The sequence below is a fragment of the Oryza brachyantha genome, chromosome 1 (assembly GCF_000231095.2).
Source record: "Oryza brachyantha chromosome 1, ObraRS2, whole genome shotgun sequence".
Taxonomy (NCBI): domain Eukaryota; kingdom Viridiplantae; phylum Streptophyta; class Magnoliopsida; order Poales; family Poaceae; genus Oryza; species Oryza brachyantha.
In genome coordinates this window covers 523,411-547,274 of record NC_023163.2, presented here as the reverse complement: position 1 = coordinate 547,274, position 23,864 = coordinate 523,411, and the positions used below count along the sequence as shown (strand labels likewise).

General features: G+C 43.2%; 4 protein-coding genes across 4 annotated transcripts; 2 read left to right on the top strand and 2 right to left on the bottom strand.

Annotated features, from left to right (window-relative positions):
- Positions 1 to 128: 128 nt before the first annotated feature.
- On the bottom strand, positions 129 to 5,098 carry LOC102718697 (protein decapping 5-like). The gene is made up of 8 exons (XM_006645375.2): positions 4,746 to 5,098; positions 4,317 to 4,417; positions 3,749 to 3,829; positions 2,732 to 3,673; positions 1,931 to 1,996; positions 989 to 1,183; positions 794 to 904; positions 129 to 727 (listed from the first exon to the last, which is right to left on the bottom strand). The coding sequence occupies exons 1-8, from the start codon at positions 4,978 to 4,980 to the stop codon at positions 560 to 562; spliced, it is 1,899 nt and encodes a 632-aa protein (XP_006645438.2). The 5' UTR covers positions 4,981 to 5,098; the 3' UTR covers positions 129 to 559.
- A 925-nt stretch (positions 5,099 to 6,023) lies between these two features.
- On the top strand, positions 6,024 to 7,350 carry LOC102711379 (peptidyl-prolyl cis-trans isomerase CYP26-2, chloroplastic). The gene is made up of 2 exons (XM_006643599.3): positions 6,024 to 6,844; positions 6,977 to 7,350. Exons 1-2 carry the CDS (start codon positions 6,081 to 6,083, stop codon positions 7,086 to 7,088), a joined length of 876 nt encoding a protein of 291 aa, XP_006643662.2. The 5' UTR covers positions 6,024 to 6,080; the 3' UTR covers positions 7,089 to 7,350.
- Positions 7,351 to 7,705: 355 nt separating this feature from the next.
- On the bottom strand, positions 7,706 to 8,621 carry LOC121054687. Its single transcript, XM_040524921.1, has 3 exons — positions 8,473 to 8,621; positions 8,148 to 8,337; positions 7,706 to 7,744 (listed from the first exon to the last, which is right to left on the bottom strand). Exons 1-3 carry the CDS (start codon positions 8,619 to 8,621, stop codon positions 7,706 to 7,708), a joined length of 378 nt encoding a protein of 125 aa, XP_040380855.1.
- Positions 8,622 to 13,757: 5,136 nt separating this feature from the next.
- LOC102718412 (piriformospora indica-insensitive protein 2) lies at positions 13,758 to 17,009 on the top strand. The gene is made up of 3 exons (XM_040520518.1): positions 13,758 to 14,369; positions 15,371 to 15,791; positions 15,876 to 17,009. Exons 1-3 carry the CDS (start codon positions 14,163 to 14,165, stop codon positions 16,598 to 16,600), a joined length of 1,353 nt encoding a protein of 450 aa, XP_040376452.1. The 5' UTR covers positions 13,758 to 14,162; the 3' UTR covers positions 16,601 to 17,009.
- The last annotated feature ends 6,855 nt before the right edge of the window (positions 17,010 to 23,864 follow it).

Sequence of the window (23,864 nt, the reverse complement as noted above, 5' to 3'; positions counted from 1 at the left end):
CTCATCAAGCACTCCAGGTGTCCCTCCCTACTTTGCGAAAGGAATCAAGAGCAAATACAGATAACACGTTTGTAGTCACAGTTGCAACAGTCTATACCAATATGATAAACTTGATGATTAATGAGAAGTTTAAATTCAAAGTCTCTTTAGCATATAAAGGTAAAAAACAGACAAACACAGCAGCTAGTCTATGAAAGACGAGAGAGTCACCGAGTGAGTTAAGCTCAGCATGGTGTAATACCAGGAATGAGATCTGCCTATACAAACTAAATCCCATTCACATGGTAACACCCTAAAGAGTAAGAGGCACAGTTTGCACCTACTATATAATATGACATAATAGAGCATCAACTGCCCCCATCTACTGACAACTCTAACAGAACAAAGGGGCGGGGTATAAACCAACCACCGGACATCAAACCTACGGCCCCTGCCCAACACAAGGGGCGCGCTAAGTTCCGTTTATTTGGACAACAGTAAGAGCCGATGCATCATGGTAAAGGATACAACACCTGCCGGTATCACTGACAGTACATATCTTCGATCATTATCAACCCATTCAGTAGGAACCACGGTGAGGATAGGAGTTGCCCTGCCCACCACCCCTTCCTCCCATGTTCCCATACCCTCTGCCGCCATAGTATGATCCACGGCCACGACCACCACCACGGTAACCACGACCACCACCACGGTAGGGCTGGCGATGCCTTGGAAAATCACCAAAAGTCTGCAGAAACCACCGTCAGCAAAAACAGCGACGGGACAAGATCAAGAAAGAAAGTGGGTGCTGTACCTCTGTATCCAGTTTTCGCTGTTCTGAAAACCTTGACCTCCCGTTTTGCCCTCCACGTCCAAATGTTCCACTAGTGAGGGAATCAAAAAAGTCATCCTTGACATAGACAGGCTGCATGGAGGTTGAAGGACATGTTTAGTTATTCCTGAAAGAAACAAAACCATCTATTCATACAACAAAATGTTATCATTAAACCTTAGCTGCTAACTCAGGATTTTCTGTTTCCTCGTACTCCAGGTCTTCATCAAACACATCATCTCCTAGCTCGCCATCTTTGTCCCTAGACTGGGTTTTCTTACCAAGATGACCCCAGACTTCATCTTTGTTAAACTTCTCATTCATGGCCATGAAATCAAATTCTTCAGTAAAATTTGTTACTGACTGCGAAAACTGCAAAACAAACAGAATCAATGCCTCAATCAATGCCCAACAAGGAAACAACAGAAATTATGCCAAGGTTTATGGAGTGCCATTTTCTTAAGGACATCTGTGTCTAAATCTAAAATTCATTAGGCTGCTCTATAAAGCGCAGACCCTCACATGCAAACATGTGCCTTGGAATTTTACTCGAATCACTAAACCAAAGTGAAAGGCATATTGGGAAAGACTTCAGTTCAGAAGAAAAGGGCATCAAAAATTCCTCCATGCCAAAGGAGGCCTTAAGTCTAAGCCTTAGGAAAAATAGACCCCATAGATTTGGTTGCATCATATTGTCAGTTTCTTCACAAGATTGTAGATACTAGAGTGACACACATTGTAGATGTTGCTATATTTTTCTATAAACTAGGTCAACCTTTAAGAGGTTTGACTTAGGAGAAACCCTAATATGAAACAAAGGGAGTATTGCATAAAAATGAGTGCCTGGAATTGTTTTTATGAGTTTTACCAGGTGGTCTTTAAATCCAAAAGTAAATAGATTAATTTCACATTCCAATAGCTCTTTCAACAATAGTTTAGTTATTCAATTCAAGTTTTGTCTGTGAGGGGAGGAATAAGACCATTTGAAGATAAAATTCTGATGTACTCTAATTAAACATGTACCATACGCACCAGCGATAACAAAAAATGCAAGACTACAGATAATAAGAGCAAACAAAGTTCAAGAGATACTCAAAAAGTATAAAGTGTAACTCATACCGCACTGCCCCTACCCCTCCCACGTCCCCTGAAGTTGTGATTGCTGTGTGAACCAGCTCCATTGTACTGAGAGAAAAAAAAGAGAGAGAGAACCAACATAGTGAAGGGCATGCATAACGACAACAGATGAAGAAATAATGGAGTATAAAAGACAAGCAAGAAATTTACTACCAGCAAATGTGTGATATTACTATGACAAAGAATGGAGTATAAAAGACAAGCAAAAAATTTACTAGTAGCAAATGTGTGATATTAATATGATAAAAATGGTGTTCCATGAGCAAGATTGACAGTTGAGATAGGAAAAGATGCAACCAATAGCAACTGAACTCTTTAGTTTGGAAAAAGAAATTAGATGTTTATGGAAGTATCCACGTTTCCCAAATCAGGGTACATATTACATACTTTTCTTGAAGGAATTGTTTCACCTCACTTTAATCCATAGATCTTAATTTCAAAATTGAAGTGTGTTGTTATAAACACAATGAGGATATCTACTGAAATACAACACTTGGCTAGTTTATGTTTAAGCATGTATTTGCACACAAATAATGGTAGGTTTGATCTTTAGAAAGAGTATCTAAACAAAAGGACCAAGACCACAGATTAATTTTATCAAGCCAAAGTAGGCAAGCATAAGCTGACTAACTAAAGAAGGCACTAATTTCCTGATGTAATTGTGAAGGAAATCACATGTCTAAATATCAGAACATGGTTATACACATAACAAGCAGGATTGGGAAAAAAACAAGGATAATTTGTCTCATTAAGCACAACACAGGCATAGAAATGCTGGCATACCTTTTGAGGTGTTTGTTTCGGCAATGGTAATATAGGCTCCATATTTTCAGGTAGAGCACGTGATGATGGATCAGGCAGCAATGGCTCTACAACCCTAGTTTTAGATTCAACAGTCTTGAAGTCTTTGCTGCTCATCTGTAAAGGTGTCTGCATGGACTGAGATGATGAAAGCATCGATGGAGCATTCTGCAGTAGTTGACCTGATGATGCCAACAAAGGTACCGGCATATCCATTTGGGCTGAGCTAGATGAAGCAACAGTCGAAGAAATTGCCTGAGACACTGACTGGTATGCCAATGTTGAACCTGGAATATCCGCAATCTTATTGCTAACAAGTGAGTTAAAATTATGTGACGCTGTTGCACTACTTTCAGCGATGGATGTTGGCAGACTAGCTAAAGGAAGGGTGGCACCAACAGATGAAACTGGAGGAGTAAACAAAGGACCCATATTCGGCAGCAAAGGTTTTGAAGTTTCTGGAGCTAATAAGTTAGCAGAAGAAGGTGCTGTTGTAGTGGGCAGGATGCCTGAGGAAGGGCCTTGGGTACTACCAGGTGGTTGCAAAAAGGGTGGCTGCAATTCTGACAGTTTTTGTGGCCCTGATGATAAATTGGGATTCAATCCTGCATATTGGAGACCCTGGGGAACTGATAATCCTGGTGTGGGCTGGAGCAAAGGAGTTTGCTGCAAATGAGGTGGAAGCCCACCAGGTGGATAATATCCCTGCCAATACATTGGGGGAACTGAAAGAGCTGGTGCATTTCCAGCAGGTGGAGCAGACGATCCCCATGGAGCACTCCCAGGTTGATATAGAGGAATATTACTCTGGAAACTTGGCCTCTGAAGCCCGTATTGAGCTGCCTGGGAGCTGAGATCTGGTAGTACTGTACTTCCAGCAGAAGGCAAACTTGAAGAAGCTAACGCTGACTGAGAGTAGTGTGACTGCAGAACAGAATTGCATGAGTCGTGCAGATCTAAAGGTATGGTATTTTTAATGTTTTTATTTCATTGCAGTACCTGTATTATGGCAGGATCATTGTGTGGGGCAGCTGGTTGCGGCGGTGGCGGTGGAGGTGGTGATGACTTAACTTGCAAATCCTGGAGAAACAAATCAACTGGTCTCAGGTAGGATATGGTGCAACATATGATAAAAGATAGATAGAATATAGTGCATGAGGCATTTTACAGGAAAAAAAAGAACATGTCCTTGAATTCAGGCGCAAATTGGATATATGCAGCACAAAACTGACCAAATGAAAACACATTTACAAACTGGCTAATGCTACCATAGCCAAAATGACATGTTAATGTCAGCTAACTTAACATTTCAGTACACCAAACAGAAAGTGTGTATTCAATAATAAGTGCATAACACGACCAAGCACCCATTGATTTTGGAATTATGTAGCCAACCTTTTCATGATTCCCAGCCCCTGCCAGTCTGAATCTGGACCCAACCCCATGGGGTAAAGAAAGGCAATAGCAATAGCAGAATTATTTCGAGTGTGCATTCATACAAGCATGAAGCATCTATGGTTTCACACATCAAAATTACGCCAATGATCTTGTTCATAGTGCAATATACCTTGATATCACTTCCCCTGAAAAGTATGTACTCATAAACTTTGTCGCTAGCAGGAATTTGCATCCCGTCTTTCTTGCGTCCTTCGGTTCCAAATGATCGAACTGCAATACAACAAATGGACAGGTGTAAATCAAAAGGTGACAGGAACAATGCGTCTAACAGTGCTGGAAGTAAAGCAAAGCTGAGCTCCAGGTTAGCACTTGTGTTGTACGGATACGAGAATACGCAGCAGGTGGCCTATGAAAAAAAGGCGATGAAACTACTATCGAGACCAACATTGTTGTACTTTATGGTATCCCAATTTTTTTCGAATTTTAAAACACGCAGCTAGGTCGAGGACGGAGATTTGCCTCACCGGGCGCTCCATGGCACACCAAATCTGCTCTGAATCAAGCGCATCTGACGAGATGAGAGGGGGGGATGAATTACCATTGCGCAAGCCGATGCTGGACTCCTCGGTGTTGATGTTGTAGAGGATGCCCTCGTACCTGATCTCGCTCTTGGACGTCAAGCTGATGAGGCTCCCGATGTACGAGTCCGGCGAGGCTGCCGCCGCCGCCGCCCCTCCACTGGAGCCGGCCGCGGCAGGCGCCCGCGGGCCCGCGGATGACGAGGAGGAGGATGACGCCGACGCCGCCGACGGCGGTGGCGCTTCCGCCGCCATGGACGCCGCGGATGGGCGAGCGCTAGGGTTAGGGATGCGACACGGTGCGGGAGAGGGAGAGAGGGGGGAGGGGAGAAACCCTAAGCGGCTGATCCGTTTGAGATGTGCGCTTTGGTTTGGATGGTGTTTTCCGGCTGGGCCTTCTCCCTCCCCCCCGTATTAAACGGGTGGATCGGCTCAAGTTGGGGAAAGGAAATGGACGTGACACCTCGGTCGCTTTGTTTTTCTTCTTTCCATCGGTGGCCCATTTCAAATTTGTTATATTTCGATTCATTTTGAGAGAGTTCAAGCTGCAAATCATTCAGGTGCGAGACTATAATAAAAGAAGTATGTATTTTTGTGGTTAAAATGGTTAGGCTACGATGCAATTTTGATTATTAGTAAAACAGCATATTCCATGGTTGATTCCCCGCTTGGAAGTGGCTCTTTACACACCCAAGCTACAATTTAAGAACATTAATAGTTTAGGGAACATAGGCAAAAAAGAATTCAAAAAAATATTGTTTCTCATTTTGTCCGTACTTTACGTGTTATTGTGAGATACTCCTATAACTAGTTATAATAGGCGTTATTAAAAACAACGGACAGCATCATTGCGATAGCTATGCTAACTTTAGACTATCTTGTCTATGCTTATCCTTACGGGAAAAAAATCAACACATCAAACTATTGTATCAAGGCTATATTATCCGTGTTGGTTGCTTCAACCATATAGCCATTTTTTTTTATGTTCACCGGAGGGGTGAGAGCCCTACATAAATTGCATTAAACTTAAAAACAGTAGCAGTACAACTGAAACCGGCTTGAAAGGAAAAAAAAAAACATATAGCCATAGTGTTGTTGGGTTCTCTATCTTAGAAAAAATGAATTTATAGTGATGAACGTAAACATTTTGTTTGTTCAAATTCATTCTTGTAAAATTGTTTTTTATAATAAGATGGAGAGGAAGTAGGGTAGATAGGTAGGCTGGTCGTAGAAAATCCAAATGTACAAGGTGGCAGTCTGTCTGATGGATTACGCACCTTATCCAGCAGCCTCGTCAGTCGCCACTCAAACTTGCGCGCCATCCTCGCGATGCCAATGCACCTCACTCCACAACAATGTCGCACCAAATTCTCAACACCTCCAACCCCACCCTCCCGTCGCTGCCTCAGCCGCACAACCACCACCAGCCGCCGCCTCCACCGCCAAAGCTCGGTCGCCGTGCCGCCGCGGTCGCCATCGCGGCCGCGCCGGCCATCCTCAGCGTCACACCCGCACCATCCAGAGCACAGGAAGCGACGGCGGCCGCGCCCTGCATCGCCGACCTGCCCGTCACCGCCAAGGCCTTCCTCGACGTCTCCATCGGCGGTGAGCCGGCCGGCCGCATCACCGTCGGCCTCTTCGGCGACACGGCCCCCGCCGGCGCGTCACGGTTCCTGTCCCTGGTCACCGGCGTCGGCTACCGGCGCAAGGAGTTCGTGAAGATCGTGCCGGGGTACGTGCAGCACGGTGGCGTGGTGTCGTACCCGGCCATCGAGGAGGTGACCGACCGGCTGGCGGCGGAGATGGGCGCCGTGCGCGCGCAATGCCGGGACGGGAGGAGGCCGCACGCGGCGGCGGGGGCGGTGTCGATCGTGGTGAGGGACCCGAGCCTGCCGCCGCCCAAGCCAAAGCTGGTGGCGCGCGGCGGGAAGCTGGAGATCGACCAGGAGCAGGTGGGCGTGGCGCCCAACGGCACCGAGTTCGTGATCACCACCGGCGACGCGCCGGAGCTGGACGCGTCGGCGCTGGTGGTCGGGAGGGTCGTCGACGGCATGGACGTCGTCGGCAAGATCGCCGCCGTGCCCACCGTCAGGGACAACACAGCCTCCCCCTACTTCAGGTCACCCTCTTTGTCTGAAACTCAATGCAATGGCAATGCAAGCAGCCAGCTCCGGCGACCTTGTCCATGTACTACTCTTCGTGATCAAACTGAATACCACCGTGCTTTGTGCTTTGTGTTTTGTTGCTGCAGAGTGGCCAAGTTGATTGGGGACAAGAGAGCAGTGGTTGCAGAGCGAGGGTTCAACCGCCCCTACACCAAGATCCTAGTCACCAATTGCGGAGTCCTTCAACAGCAGCCGTAGAAACCTCGTTTTGCTCTGTTTCTATCCTCTTTTTTTCATGCGTTCAATTTTACAAAGTGTAACAAATTGGAGCTCTGTTTACAAGAGGGATTGAAAGATATTCACAGTACCAGAGTTTGGTTACTCGTGGATTGATAATACAATCAGCTAGTGGGAGAGGATTATAAAGCATTGTGAGGATCATAATATTGTAATTTGTAAAGCATTGCCACCTACTTCGAGTTTTTAGCTATTATATTTGCTCCGTTACAAACTATAACATATTGCGATATTTTTTAAAATCACATGCATACTGACGAATCTGATCGCAAATACTACGTAAAACATATTCATGGAACTATGAACTATGGTTGAATCGTGAGACTAAAATATCTTATAATATTAAACAGACGAAGTAGCATTCTTCTACTGGATTTGGTTAATCTTCCTGCAGATAAGATTATTCTATTATCGCCCTTTGAGACTCCGCGTCGTCAGATGTCACGATGAAGATATCTTTGATCGGGCGACGGGAAACCGTTTTTAGCACACGGGTGTATGTATAACCGTGTGCTTGCATGCCATCTAAATAGTTATCAAAAAATATAAAAAATTTTGATAAGATAGATTAATATGAGTTATATCACCTCGCAAACAGCCAAGTTTAAATTCAACTTCTACAAGAAGTAGCAAAAAAACAAATAAAACTGAAACTAAGTATGCACATATTCATAATTGTTTTTGTTATTTTTGCTACAACTTATAGAAGTTAAATTTAAACTTGCATGTTGGTGGAGTGATATAACTCATATCAAACTATCTTGTCAATTTTTTCATATTTTTTGATGACTATTTAGATAACATGCAAGCAACGGGTATATATATACCCGAGAGACACACCATCTTACCGTACAAAAAATTCGAAGATATATTGATTTTATTTACTAGTATTACGTAGTAAGGATCAGTGATGACAGATCACTTGGGGGGGGGGGGGGGAATGAGAAGGTTGATGAGATCGCGGGCGACGCTGCAGCGATCCTTCATCTTCTGGTCGACGTCGGCCATCACCGAGCTCACCTTGGCGGCGGCGAACGCTCCCTCGCACGTGTCAGCGGCGCCGCCGGCACCGGACACCAGCCGAGACGCGGCGACGTAGTCGCCGGAGTCGAGGCTGTCGTGCGCGTCGATGTCGAGGTCGTTGGCGGCGTCGAAGTAGGCGCCGCTGCAGATGCGCAGCGCGTCCCCCTCCGGCGTGCCGCCGCCGTACCTGGCGGACCTGTCGTTGATGACGGCCCCGGCGTCGCTGGCGGCGGCGACGGCGAGGTCGACCGCGACGCCGGCGAGGTCGGGGACGGTGTAGGCGTCGGCGCTGTCCTGGCTGGCGCCGAGGACGGCGACGCACCTGTCGTTGCGGGTCCTGTTGCAGGTGCTGCCGATGAAGCCGGCGTCGGCCACGGCGACGGGGAGGGTGGCCGTCGACACGGAGAGCACGGCGACGAGAAGCACGATGGTCGTCGTCATGGTTGCTGCTGAAGCAGAGGTCGTCGCCATTGCCATTGCAAGGTGCAGATATATGCGGTGATGGCGCGCTGGATTGGATACATACATGGAAGATGATTATATTTCGCGATGCAGCTTTGATACTCTCTCCATTCTTTCGCCATGCACACGCGCCTTTCCATTGTATCCTCGTAGGAGTAGCGTTTTCATCAATTCTTTCCCGTTTGCCATCCGGGCCCAACGGGCTGGGCCGTTCGCACAAGGAAAGGGCTTCATAAGTTCCGGCCCACGTTGATATTCGACGTTGGCCCAGTCTTGTCGTTGGACCCGTGGCAGGAAATTGGGCCGAATCATCCCCAAGGCGACACCGCGTCGAGTAATTTTTATATTTTATTTAAAATAGATTTTGTTTCTAAATATTGCAAATCGAGACTAGGCGTGGAATCTGGTGCGGCAGCCGACGATAGTAAGAAGGGCGACGGCCGTTGGACGGTGGTGGCATATTTACAGGTGGTTACCCAATAGCTAGACTTTTTATCTTTAGACAAGGGGCACCTGCAAATATTATGAGCTTGGGCGAGAGTATTGGGGCTTGGCCATTTTATGTTCGAGTAGAAGAGCGCCTACAAATTAACCCGAGAGGTATAAAAACCCGACTCGAGTGCTCTTTCTTAAAAAATAGCGATAAGTTTCTCATGTGGACTTGAATTCGATCAAGATTTATATTCACGTACATCTACGGAAAAAAGTTATGCTTATTTCCCCCTCACGTCACCGGTTTTGGTGAAATCAGAGTCGCAAAATTTTACTTGCAAGATTGCGTTTTTTAAGTTAGGAGATTCGGAAACAGTTGGATAGAAAATTAAAAAAATTATACGAGCCACATGGTTCGTCCCTTTTGAGCTGATTTTTTTTGTTTGGTTACTGTATGATCCTAGATAAAAAGAAAATATCAATAGAATAAAATAAAATACATTCTCTCTCATCTTCACTAAAGAGAATAACATGATTGTTTTGCATGCAGCTACATACTCGGGCGCAAAGCAACGTTGGATTCTGCACATAGCTAGTGGGCATTCATATTTCTCGCTCGCCGGTAGGACGATAGAGTATCTCCAACAGCTCGTCTATCTCATCCTCTATCTTGAAAATAGAAGATAAAAACTATAAATTGTGCTTTAATAGAACGGCTATTATAACATCTATTTTTAGAGGTCATCTATATTATAAGAAAGAATCTTTATATTTAGATGATCTCTCTATTCTACAAGGAGATATAGAGGATGTAATGGAGTATAAAGAGATATAAAGGATGAAACTAGTTTAAATGAGGATATGAATGGTCAAATTTAGATGAGCTGTTGGAGATGCTCTTAGCGATATAGATTTGCTATTTTTGAAAACAAAAATCTATTATTGAAAAAAATAATATAAAATATATAAAAAGAATTCCGGCGTCCGGCCGGAGTGGTCAGGCATCTCGTAAGATCTTAGGCGGCGGCGTCCATGCATGCTCCGGGTCCGGGCGGCGCCATCAGCAGCAGATGCGATGCTACCGGTATCCATACGTATGTATGTATGTACGTACATGCTTCTCTCTCTGTCTGTCTGTCTGATTGCATTGTATTCGATCCCATTGTACTCACTGGTAATGGATGGTAGTAGATCGGATCGCCATTTGCCTGTCCTGTCCTTGCCGATCCAACCAACAATACATACCGTCGTAACTTCTAGCTGCTGCTCTGGTCTGCTCAATCTTTCTTCAGGTAGAAGAGGAACAGTACCACTTCGATCACTTATATTAGCTAGCTAGTACCCGCCAACAAAAATTAGCCCGGTCGGTCAAATTCACTAGCTACTGGAGTCGTAGAAGCCAGTCAATTTTGCAATCACATTAAGTAGTACTTCCTCACCGTCTTAATCTCACCACACCCTACTCTCTACGTACGTAAATCACTAGAGCCGGATCCATCCATCAGCAAAGCAGAGAAGCACTAGGATCGACTGCAATGGACGGTTCCAAAGCTCCATCTATCAGATGTTGTTCAGGTGTTTAAACTTTTTTTTCGTTTAGGCTAACCACTTGGTGCATGCAACTTAACAGACGCACTATCATCGTATTACTAATCTCTACCCCAGGTCATTGCATGTATATATATACACTGCACCATATATGAGCCAGTACCACTGAGTAGCAGCGGTATCTGTGTCTTCCATACTCGATTACGACACAGTAATATTTACTTACCAGTTACCACTACCAGCACGTGCTGCATCTGCATAAAAAGAGAGAATTCCTGCATGTCACTAAAATTTAACCCTATTCCTTCTATATCACGTAAAATATCAAACTTTTCTCTGTGTCATTCATTTAATTTTTTCTTCTTTACACGCCACCGTGGTTAAATTTCTATCCAACTCCGTTAACTTATTTTGCTTGCGTTCCTTCTACGCCACTACATGTCAAATGACCCGAAATATAGAATTGAAAATTGGTATTTTTGAATAAAATTTAAAAAAGACAGCAGAACTGAAAATTGATATTTTTGAATAAAATTTGAAAATTAATATTTTCGGATAAATTTGAAATAACCCGCGACATAGAATTGAAAATTTGAAAAATATCAATTTACCTACTTAGAGTTTTTCAGAGATTTTCTGTCACTTTGTTTACTCGTTTAATTTTTTTCAGAGATTTAAAACCATTTTAGTTTTTGAAATTTTTCAAAAGGTTTAAAAAAGATACCCAGGCTGTGATAGTTAGAGACTGAGGTCAAATATTGCTTGTTAGTACTCTTTAAAGTAGGGAAATTGATATTTTTAAAATTTTCAATTCTATGTTACGGGTCATTTCAAATTTATCTGAAAATATTAATTTTCAAATTTATTCAAAAATATTAATTTTCAATTATGCTGTCTTAATTTCAAATTTTATTTAAAAATATCAATTTTCAATGCTATGTTTCAGGTCATTTGGCATGTAGTGGCATAGAAGGAACGTAAGCAAAATAAGTTAACGGAGATGGATGGAAAAGTTAACGGCAATGTCACGTAAGGAAGAAAAAATCAGAGGAAAGTTTGATTTTTTACATGACATAGACATGAAATTCTCTCGCATAAAAATGCATCTACGTGGATGGATGGAATGATATATGGATGGGCCAACGCAGCATTGCAAGTTGAAGAGGTCCCCAGGAAATCATTGTAAATCTCGGAGCCCCACACATGACAAATGCATATGCATGGCTGCATCGCCCAATCACATGCACCCCTCATGCCTTGCATTCTGCAAAAAAAAAAAAAAATTGCCCTGCATCGGTCCCCTACCCTAACCCTACCCTGCTCTCCACTCCTCTCACACCGTACCTGTTCATCCAAAAGCACCTCATCTGATCCCATCTGCTCGCTTCATTTGCAAATTTGCGTTGCTCCTCTCTATGCATTTCCTCTCACCATATGCAACTCTGCTGGTTATTGTTGGCTTCATCAATGTGGATTTTTCTAGCATCCTTTTTGGCTGTCCAGGTAACAAAGAGGCATTAAGCATTCCTACTTACTAACACCTTGCAAAGTATTATAGGACTAGTAACTCGTTATCATTGAATTGATGTTCTTCTTCTGCCATTTCGAAAGAGAGAACAACTAGGGATGGGCTGATGATGGAACAGTACACCGAGGACTGCATTCACTAATAAATTCAGAAGCATTCACCAACAGATTCACAGCTCTCTTGCTCTCAACAGTGTCTTCCCTAGTCCAGTACTCCAGTTTAACTGCCTAATAGTAAAGTGACACGTCAAGAAAGAAGTTACTTCGTCTACTACTACATTGCAGATTTGCAGTTGCAGGCCTGCCAATTTTCACTCTTGCCATGGAGGGCAGTGCAGTGCAGGCAGCAAGCATGTGGGTTAGTTACCGAAAGGGCACTACAACCTGGTACTGCTGCTAATTCAGGAACAACAACTAGAGTAACCTGAATTTGCTTGCACTGATCACAATTCAGAAGATTAAAACACACAAGAGAGACGGTGAAAGTAGGCAGGCTGGCAGTTTCAGTCTAATTTTTTAACCTGCTCTCTTTCTTTTTCTTTTCTTTTATCACAGCCTTTTGGGGTGGTTTAGTTTGCAGTTGCAGAGGTATCGATCGTACAGTTGGTAATAATAAAAGACCGGTTGATGTGGGTGGCCCCATCATCCTCATGTCTCTCCTCCCCCATCGTCTTTCTTTTGCAGATGCAGGAGAGAGCCCAGCTCAGAAAGAGCAGATTGCAGCAAAATTCAGACACACCCGGATGGCCATACATACAGTTACAGTACTGCTCCCGTACTGATAACGAGATGATTGATCGATGGTATCATCACGAATCAATCATATACTTAAAAGGAGTCGTACACAAATCATGACTTGATCAAGCTTACTAGTCTAGTAGCTGATACTGATTGGTTTGCTTAATACTAGTGATTCAAAAGCCCTAATTACACGGGTTCTTTCTTGCAGGCTGCAGCAATTCCTGCATTCTCTGCTCATCCGTGGAGTAGGGAAGCAAGATCTGTCTCGGTGGCTGGCTGCCTATCGATCTCTCTCTGGGTCACATGCACGTTCCTTGTCCTTTGCTCCTCGATCAGTTGCTGATTGTGGATTTGTGATCGAAGGCTAACGCTAGTTCTGGGATGGGGTCGCCATCAGATTGCGTCGCTAGGTGTAGATGTGGGGATCGCCCATGCATCTAGCTGATGAGCTCAGAATCAGATCGATCGATCTCCATTTACTCATCACCATCTGTGTAGATGGAGCAGCATTGCATTGCATATTTTTGCATTGGGCACTGTGATTGATGAGCGCCCACACTAGTCCTGCAAGCCAGCAGCCGCCTAAAACCCAACAACTTGAGAGTATGCCCCCCCCCCCTCACTGTACCTTTCTGCAAAGCGGAGTAAAGCCCCATAGTACACCACACCTTCTTCTTCATGGAGTATGCTCTCTGCTCTTCATCATCTTGGGCGGCTGAATGCTGATGCGTAAAAACCTTTCTTCATTCATACTACTACTATAGGAGTACGACGCAAAAGGTGCTCATTTTGAATTCTCTCGAACTAGTATGATTTGCAAATCATAGGTGCGACTGTAAAATGTGCAAATTCACACGAGATTACCGTAGAATGAGATGAGATTGAAGAAAAGTTTCTTTCTTTAGTTAACCCCATTGGCGGGACCAGTCGGTTTGTCAACTTGTACAAATCTCTCTCTCACGCTCGCTGTTGCTACAAAAAAACCAAATGCACACTCCATCGTCTCTCTCGCGCTTGCCTTGGGATCCCCGGTGCCGCTGCAGCCTCGCTTTGCTGCATAGTGGAGTAGTAGTAGGAATGTCTCGCCTTCTTGCAGCCATTTCTGCTCATCCAACCCAGCATTTACTCGCCACCTAAAAGGGCGCCACTTCCATAGTTCCATCCATCTTCTTCTCGCGACACCGACCCCCCCACCATGGCTGCCTCCTCCTATATAGCTGGTGATTGGTGAAGCGCTCTCTTGCTAGGCACACTGGAACCTCTGCTCTGCTCTGCTCTCTGCTTTGCTTGTTGCGCCAAGCAATGGGGTCGAGCTGCAGCAAGCATCTGGCTCTTTCTCTACTGCTGCTGCTGCTTGTCCATGGCTGCTCGGGGCAACAAGGGGAGGCGGCGGCTCCAATGGAGGAGAAGGAGAAGAGGGCTCTCTACGCCGCCATCGAGGGCTTCGTCGGCAAGGGCTGGAATGGCTCCGCTCTCTATCCTGACCCCTGCGGATGGTCTCCTATTCAGGTTCAATTCTGCTACAATCTCTCTTCTTTCTGGTTGCTCTCAATAGATTTCATGAAGCTGAACAAAATTGATCTCCGCAATGCATGGTGATACGCACAAGATTTCTTCAATGCAGCAGGAACATATCCTGAATTTTTTTTCCTGCAACACTTGTTTTATTTTTGTTATAAAGATCCAAACTTTAGCGGTGTTTTGTATATTTGGTGTTGCTGCATTTGCGGCTGGCCTCCATGCTGGCCTGTTCCTCGACTGTGGATGAGTGAGACCTCTGAACCTTTAGGTCTCCGATGTTACTCGATATAGGAGATTCTCTTGGGCAAGAACTTTCCACTCACATGAAAAGAATCTCTCTGATTTGAAATCTCCATGTTTTTCTTAAAAAATCAATCCATACAGGAGTATTCTCCTCTCTTTTTTAGTAATAGTAATAGCATGTCACTGTTATATTCTCTCCCATCCATTGTTCTTTTGCTGTGGAGTGTGGATGGAGATGCTGCTCTTTTGCCACTGCATTTCGCTCTGTCCTCCTTTTCTCCTTCCCTGCGCTTTGTGCTGTTTACTCTCTCATAAGCAACAGTTGCTCAGTACTCGCTTTCCTTTTAGTAGCAATTAGTATTTGCCATCTCAGAATACCAGAATTCTTTGCAGCTGGATGAAAATGGGAGCTGCTAGAAAAAAGGAGCAAATCTGAACATTTCTCTGTAACAGCATTTATCAACTTCTGTCAACCATGTGATCCTTCCATGTCTGTTACTACTAGTTACTCCAAAATTCTGTTTAGTAGCCTGCCATTTACTACTAACAGATGGTACCTTTTTCATGTGTCCAGTAAAAGTTGTGAACAGCTAACAGATGGTACTGTAAATGCCAAAAATTCACCCAAAAAAAAAAACACCTTTGGCTGCTTTTTTTTAAAAATAAAAGGTGTGTTTTTGAATTCAAATTCTGTGGAATACTCCTAATTAACACGGTTGTGTTCTTGGATGGGGTTGTGTTTGCAGGGAGTGTCATGTGATCTGTTCAATGGGATGTGGTACCCAACAGTGATGAGCATTGGACCAGTTCTTGACAACTCACTGCAGTGCTCCGCTGATGCCAAGTTCAGCCCCCAGCTGTTCGATCTCAAGCACCTCAAGACACTCTCCTTCTACAGCTGCTTCCCGGCGGCGAACCCGACTCCCATTCCGGCCGCCAGCTGGGACAAGCTCGCCGGCAGCCTCGAGACGCTCGAGTTCCGCACCAATCCGGGCCTCACCGCCGCGATACCGGCCTCTCTCGGCCGCCTGTCGAGCCTGCAGTCGCTCGTGCTCGTCGAGAACAACCTCACCGGCGCCGTGCCTGCCGAGCTCGGCGCGCTGGTGCGGCTCCGCCGCCTCGTGCTGTCCGGGAACGGGCTGTCCGGGCAGATCCCGGCGTCGCTCGGTAATGACCGCCGCCTCGCCGAGCAGCTGCTGATCGTCGACATGAGCAACAAATCTCTAACCGGCTCTCTCCCTTCGTCGCTAGGTGGCCTCAAGGGACTCCTCAAGATGGACCTCAGCAACAACCTGCTCCAAGGGAGCTTGCCGCCGGAGCTCGCCGGACTCAGGAGCCTCACGCTGCTTGACCTCAGGAACAACAGCTTCACCGGCGGGCTGCCACCGTTCTTGCAAGGCATGGCGACGCTGCAGGACCTGCTGCTGTCGAACAACCCGCTGGGAGGCAGCGTGCAGCAGCTGGCGTGGGAGAAGCTGCTCAGCCTCGCGACGCTGGACCTGTCCAATCTCGGCCTCGTCGGAGCCATACCGGAATCCATGGCGGCACTGACCAGGCTGCGGTTCTTGGCTCTCGACCACAACCGGCTCACCGGCAATGTGCCGCCCAAGCTCGCCGAGCTGCCCAACATCGGCGCGCTGTACCTGAACGGCAACAACCTGACGGGGACGCTGCAGTTCTCGTCGGCGTTCTACCAGAGGATGGGGAGGAGGTTTGCGTCGTGGGACAACCCCGGCTTGTGCTACAACAATGTTGCGGTGGACGCGGCGCACGCGCCGCCCGGGGTGACCGTGTGCAAGGACGTGCAGGCGGCCGGTGCCGGCGTGAGGGACAAGGTGGATGGGAGGACGCCGGAGGTGAGCTCCAGCCTCATGGCCACCTCCTTTGCCATCTCTGCTTCCAACGTCAATGGCTTCTGGTTCCTGGTGCTGGTTCAGGGCATGGTGGCCACGTCACTCCTGTTCATCTTCTTGTAGCCAAGACGGCAGCTTTCAGAATCATAGATCGAAGAACATGAACAAGCTTCAGAATTCAGATAGATTGGAAGAAACATGAGGAAACTTCAGAATCTTCAGATAGATATGCAAGAACATTAAGAAACTGATTCTAGTTTAGCTCAGTCAGCTATTGTTTTGCCTCTTTTTGTTTTTTTTTTTGGTGTTTCTTCTGTTTATCTGATGATACTAGAAAGGATGCAGGAATCGTGTTGGCCACCCATATCACACTAGACCGAAATTGTGTAGTGACAGGTACTAGCTTGTTCTTTTTTTTTTTGTGTGTGTGTAATTAGCATGTTTCTCCTGTGATGTTAATTGCAGGAGGTGGATATATGATAAACTGTCCTTGCCGGAAAACATTTTGCCATGCTTTGTTAAGAGCATTCCAACAGCTCATCTAAATTTAGTCATCCATATCTTTATTTGGATGATCATTTAAAACACTTTCATCTTTCATACCTCTTTATACTTCAGCAGATCATCTATATATGTCATCCTCTATATCTATTTGGAGGATTTTAGAGACAATATCTAAATATAGAGTTTCTCTGTCCTAATATAGATGACATCTAAAAATAGATGATGAGATAGATGTTTTGCTGGAGCTCAATTTTTACTCTTCATTCTCTATTTCTAAGATGGAGGATGAGATGGATGAGCTGTTGAGAATGCTCTAAGCCGTTGCAATTGTTGGATGTTATCTACAGCAGTACATCTGGATTGTCGTTCTAACTTCTAAGATTTACTCACACATGCATATATTTCAATCTAGTTCTTTTTACCGGATAGGGATGAAAATGAGTGTTGATAATTTAGGATCATCTTGGATAACATTATAAGGGCACTCACAATACATGGTTTTTATAGGCAGTTTTTATAGATATTAATAGTAAGATAGACACTAACCATTTCAATGCATGGTTTCTTGTAGTAGTTTCTACATAGACTAAAATTTAATGAGCATATGCATACATCACATACAAAGAGAGATCATGTGTGGCAAGGTAATGTATGGCATAGTATGTACTGGATGTGTACTGGATGTGCCAGTATGAGCAGCAGAAACACACGCACCTTCAACATCTGCTACAGTATTACGGGCAGCATGAACACCATTGCCTCGCCAGGAGCTTGGATTAGAATTTTTTGTTCTTTTCAGATGCCCGATGCCTTCTTTAACCAACGGATTCATTGGCCCGGAGTTTGGGGGATGCATTTGGGGTAATGGCGATTTGGGAAGAGATTAATTTGAGAGGCTGGGTCACAGGAGTTGGGGAAAGAACGTCGATTTGGAGCAAGCGACTGAGATTAATCCATGTTTTGGATTGCTTCTAGGCGGCAGAAGGAAGGAGAATGGAGAAATATTGGAGGGAGATCGATCTGTTGTGTCTCATACCTCGATTTGGTCAGCTTCTAGCAGGAGAAGGAGAGAGACAAGAGCTCTGCGCGGGAGATTTGGCGCGCGAGACCTTGAGCGACGCGCGGGAGACTGGAGCTTGCGGGAAAATTTGGTGAGCTCGCGGTTGCACGCGAGAGAAGGGCGCGCTCGTGGCAGCGAGCGGCGCGAGACGAGGATGTGTGCCATGGGGAGCGCGCGGGCCGCGCTGGATCTGAGCGGAGGGCATGGAAACGATCTCCTTCCCCCCAACACCGCATCTGCATCGACACGCGTGTAGACACTGGTTCTCAAACAAGAAACGATATCTTCATTTCCCCCCCTCTCTTTTTTTAATAAATGACATGACACATCAGCAATTTACTTATATAACAATGTAATAAATAGAAAGATAGAAACTACCCTTGTTATTGTATTGTGAATGCCCTAAGTCCTCGACAGGACTCAACTACTGGTCCCCAGATATCTTGGAGAGAACATCCTATAGAACACCTATAGTCGAATCTCTCTCCTCAGGTGCTCAATCTTTTAGTGCCTTCATGGCTTCATCATGCGTTCCTCACTATATTTCTGCAAAAACACTCAATAAACAATATATCCTTAGTCTTTAGATCACTACACTTGTCAGAGAGAAGTTGAATACTCTAGGCGTATAGAAAGATAGAATAAGCTAGGTTACGTTTTGAATTCACATTGCCAGTCATGCCTAGGGGGAGAGATCGAATACTCCGGCCTCCGGGAGTACTACTCATGCTTAAAGCGAATATGGACAAGATGACCTTGTACGGACACTCAATTTTATTGTTTTTCATACGTATGATTTCTGGACTACTAAATAGTGTATTTTTTAAAAAAAATATGAAAATTGCTTTGCAAAAATCATATTAATTTATTTTTCAACTCTTTTGTAGATAATACTTAATTAATTATTGCCTTAGTCCCAAAATAACTTTATTTTTCACTCATCTTATACCGATCAATACAAAATTAATAAAATAGTACTCACTTTATCTAGTCTAATGCATGTGTTCCCTATTTTTATGAACTCTAATGCAATAAGGGTTCCCAACCCCTCCAAATAAAGATCTATGCAGTGGCAATGGAAAGATGACTGCAATGGTATTGGTAGGAATTCTTGGTAGTAGTAACCATGTAGTTATTATAGTAGCAACAACTGACATGTGAAACTAGGTCTATAGCACTAAAAATGATGGTGGACGATGCCAATATCTTTTGTGCCGAAGAACTATTTTTAAATAACTTATTTACAATTAGACCTTTCATGTAATGGACCAATTTATAAAATAAGCTATTTACCATATAACTCTTCTGAGAGCATAATTTAAATAGTTTATTTTCAAATATACACGTGAATGCGACTGCCTCCACGCCTGTGTTTGGGTGCCACAGGTTGAGGGTTTTGGTGTCAATTAGCCTAGTGCCGAGAAAAGTCGGATTAAATGTATCCAAGATTTTACCACGTATTTATGAAAAAGTAAGTTTAAAAAAAAGACGCTTTTACTGTACCCTACTTAGAGATGCAATAGTGTATTAGATGCATCTAACAACGTTAACGTTGATTTTAATAAGTATTGTAAAGAGGGTCAAATTAGTCATTTTCTTTTATTTACTAAGTGGGCCAAGATAGCAGACCCATCCCTGTCTACGGCTAAACCGCATGACAGAAAGAAAGAAAGAAGGTCGTTTCCATCGCCTCCAATTGGCCGCCAGCCCCGCCTCCATCCATCCACAAGCCGGCCCTCTGCCACCTATTCACAGGGTTAAAGTTCTACCTGCTCTTCAAAGTTCTACCTCGCCGCCTTCGTGCTTTCCCAAGGGCTATCTCATGCTTTCTCCATGGTTTGTCTCGAGCTCGTTGGCCCACATGTAGGTGTGTTAATAGGCCAAACTATTTTATCTATAAAATTATAAAATGTAAGGACCGAGTTTAAAACGGGTTAAAAATAAAATTGTATAGAGTTTTGATCTAAAAATTTTCTAAAAATTAAATAGGGTTGTGAAAAAAAACCCACGAGTCTTGGCTCATTTCCACCCCTACCCACGGGTCGTCTCTGTGCAGCTCACGCCGCTGATTCATGGTTGATTTGGGAAAAGTGTTGGTAGGGATGGTGTCTAGTAGTTGAGTGGATAACAAAGGCAGTAAATAAAGCAATTACTGTGTATTTCCTTTGAAACAATTCCTCTATTCCGAACGTTCTTAGCTTTATATTCCTCTTGTTTCTGTTCCTCCGTTTTTTATATACATTCCTTTCATATTTCTACATTTTTTCTATCCCCTATTTTTTCTATTCTTTGTTTCGATTGAGCCCTAATCGTATTAGACGGCTCATATGTACACCTAAAAAAAAGTCCACGACAGTAGAAATACATGGATCACAACTCCGGTTGGCAAAGCAAGCGCACAACCGATCTCCCTCTCTCACCATTTGAGCACGGACAGCATGCATTGAAAAGCTCAAGACCGCATGGCGTGATCTACACCTACTATATACTACCAGGAGTAGAGTAGAGCTAGAGTAGAGTGGTGGCTGAGCCATCGAGGTCCGACGTATGAACGTGTAGGTGATGTGTACAGGAGCAAGAGGAGGAGTAGCTCGATCAATAATTGTACAGTACAGTGCTGTATGTGTACTCCGACTGACGCTGCAGCAGCAGCAAATGGCATCGACATTGGTATTGGCATTGGCGTTGGCATTGGCAAGCGGTACCGCAGCCAGGCAATGAATGATCCATCAGCCATCGATCGGCCCCGGCTCTCCTCTACACCAGCCTATCTGCACGACCCCTGTGCTATGCAAGTTGGTAGTAAAATCTGATGAGATAAAAATAAAAAGACACAGTAAATACTACGTACTAGTATACGCATTTAAAATCTCTGTTCGTAGGTGTGTATTGCATGCAGGTACTAGTAGTACTAGAGTAGAACGGGAGAGAAGTCAAGCGACATGTACTCGTCCAAAAGTCGGTGTCCACTCCACTCCACTCTCGATCGCTACTCCTGCACTTCGATACTCCTATACTACTAGCAGTGCAGGAGAGAGTATTTTCAGCTGATCGATCGGCTTCCTATCATTTCACTCGATCGTGTCTTATCGATGGCAGGCCGGCCTTTGCCAACAAATTGTTTGTTTGCTCCCGCATCTCATCGACCGTCCCAAACCTGTTTCCTCAAGTGAACAACCTGCTTCTTGGATTGCCTCCTCCTTCGATTGGACCTCTGCTTTTTTTTTTTCACGCAGTCCTAAACTCCGCCAATCCCTTCGATATAAAAAGATTGCCTGCTGCTTACGATTATAAGAGCCAAAATTCTAATTTTTAATATTAAATTTAGAGTTTTTTCACCGTAGTTTATTTTTTAGTTTGGTCTTTTATAACGATCAAAACATGTGCTGCATCTGTCCATGAAAAACTTTATTTTTCAATTTCTGTGTCCAGTATTTAATCATCCGTCTTATTTGAAAATTTTAACTAAAACTCAAAAAAATAGTTACACGTAAATATTATTTATGTATTATCATCTAATAACAATAAAAGTATTAATCATAAAAAAATCAAATAAGACGAAGAGTCAAAGATGATATATAAAAACTGAAAAAATGAACTTATTTTAGAACACACTAAATATTTATTCTTTAGTCTTGTTTTTCGGATAAATAGCTTATTATTGATTAATGAGTGTGTGATTCGTTTACGAGACTCTTTATGTTGTAAGTTGCATTTCTTCAAATTTTCTCCGATTAAATATCTCATGTGTAATAAATGTGATTAGATGACCAGCATATGAATTGATTGGTTATTATGTCTCATGAATCATGGCATGGGCAAACTAAGGCCATGTTTCTTTCAGCTTAAGATTATTATAATCTAGATTATTGAGTTAGATTACTATAAGCTAGATTGTTATAATCTGTAGTAGAATAAATTCTGAGTTGTTTTTTTCTAGATTATTAGAGCCTGGATTATTAGGTTGTAAGTCTAAAGATGAAGTGAAGTGGCATGGTGGGTAATTTTTCACCCAGTAGTCTGGAAAAAGCTCACCTAAATGAGCTTATCAAATTATAATAAGCTGAACTCCAGATTATAATAAGCTACTTCAATAAGTTGTCTGTTTCTTTCCACTTACTCTTAATAATCTAGATTATAATAATTTCAAGTTAGAAGAAACGGGGCCTAAATCCATCGTTAGGATCTAAAACTAGAGGCATCGTCAAATTGTGGTGTTTATCGACATAGCTATGGCGTGAGGTGTTTGTAAGTGGATGAGAAGTTTCTATACATGGACACCCAATAGGTCACCGATATTACTTCGACAAGTTTGACACCCGATAGGTCACTGATATTACTTCGACTTTTAGCACAATTTTCTGCTGCACACGGCGTCTTGCGGCAACAATATATAACTATATGGTACTTTACTTTTATGTTTGCTGATTTATATGATTTTTTTATTTTATCCTATTATAGCCTACAATAACGAAAAAGTACACACATGTTCGGCATGCAAACCATTAAGACCTACTCCATCCATCCCAAAATAAACCAATCTTTTACTTTTTACATATAATATTTAAGTTTTCGTCTTATTCTTTTTTATTAGAATTTTTATTTTTATTAGATATACATCATAAATAGTGCTTTACATGTGACTAATTTTTTTAATTTTTTAATTTTTTTTTAAATAAGACAGATGGTCAGACGCTAGACATGAAAACTAAAAAGGAATACTGACAGAAAAAAAAAACCCCCTAACCTACAGAATGCTCTTCTGCTGGCTTACCAGGAGGACACAAGAGTACAGTCGGGAGGAAGGAGGACACAAGAGTTCATTTCATCAGTTCAATCGTGTCTTATCACGTCCATCGATCTGCTCAGCTGATCCAGCAGGCAGAGACAGGCCAACAAAATGTTTGTTCACGTGTCTCATGCATCTCATCTGCTTGCTACGGTGTTTAACATACTCCATCGTACTCCCGGCCAATAAAAAAACTAAAGATTATAATATCTCATATTTTATTAAATCATAATAAAATTATCTTTAATTTTATTAATATATTTATTTGCGTCTCAATATATATGTATTTGTGGATCTACGTATCCAAAAGTTTAACCATTAATTAATTTTTTTAAAATAAAATAGTCACATGTCTCAATATAACCGAGGGAATCTTTTGATTTTTTATCCTAGTTTTTATTAATTAATCAAGAAATGTCTATATTTTAGATCGGATATATAATATTAAAAATGGATGAAGCAGTACCTGTTAATCATCTGGTTTTGTGTGGACAGGTGTTGTTTCATCCTTGAGTTCCAACCTAATCCCTTTCTTATGGAGTAATGACCATTCCTTGGTTGAGCGTGACCTCTGCGGGTCTGCTTGGTAGTGATAATATATGGTTTATATTATTTGCAATCTTGTTTTATTTGCTTAAGACCATTTCGAGCAGCTGATCATCATCCATATCGTAATTTAGATGGACATCTAAATTAATTTTTCTCTTTATATCAATTACCAGGGCATACATATTTTATTAATATTTTATAACCATTTTATTTTATGTTGTTATTGTTCTCCTCCTAAGATTGGATGATGAGATTGTGCCTTATTTTTTAAGGATGTGATGTAGTGTCTTCTAAAATAATTTTTTTTCCTCTATGTACTCTATTTTTAGTTTTAGATGAAGGATGAGATAGCGTATCTCCTCAAAATGCTCTAAAATGTGACGGGACAGATCCAACATAAACCCAGAGTTCCACCCAAGAGTTCTTTGGAGTTTTGGATGCTGGGAGACGAATTTGTAAACCCTGCACCGAATAGTCCCAAACAA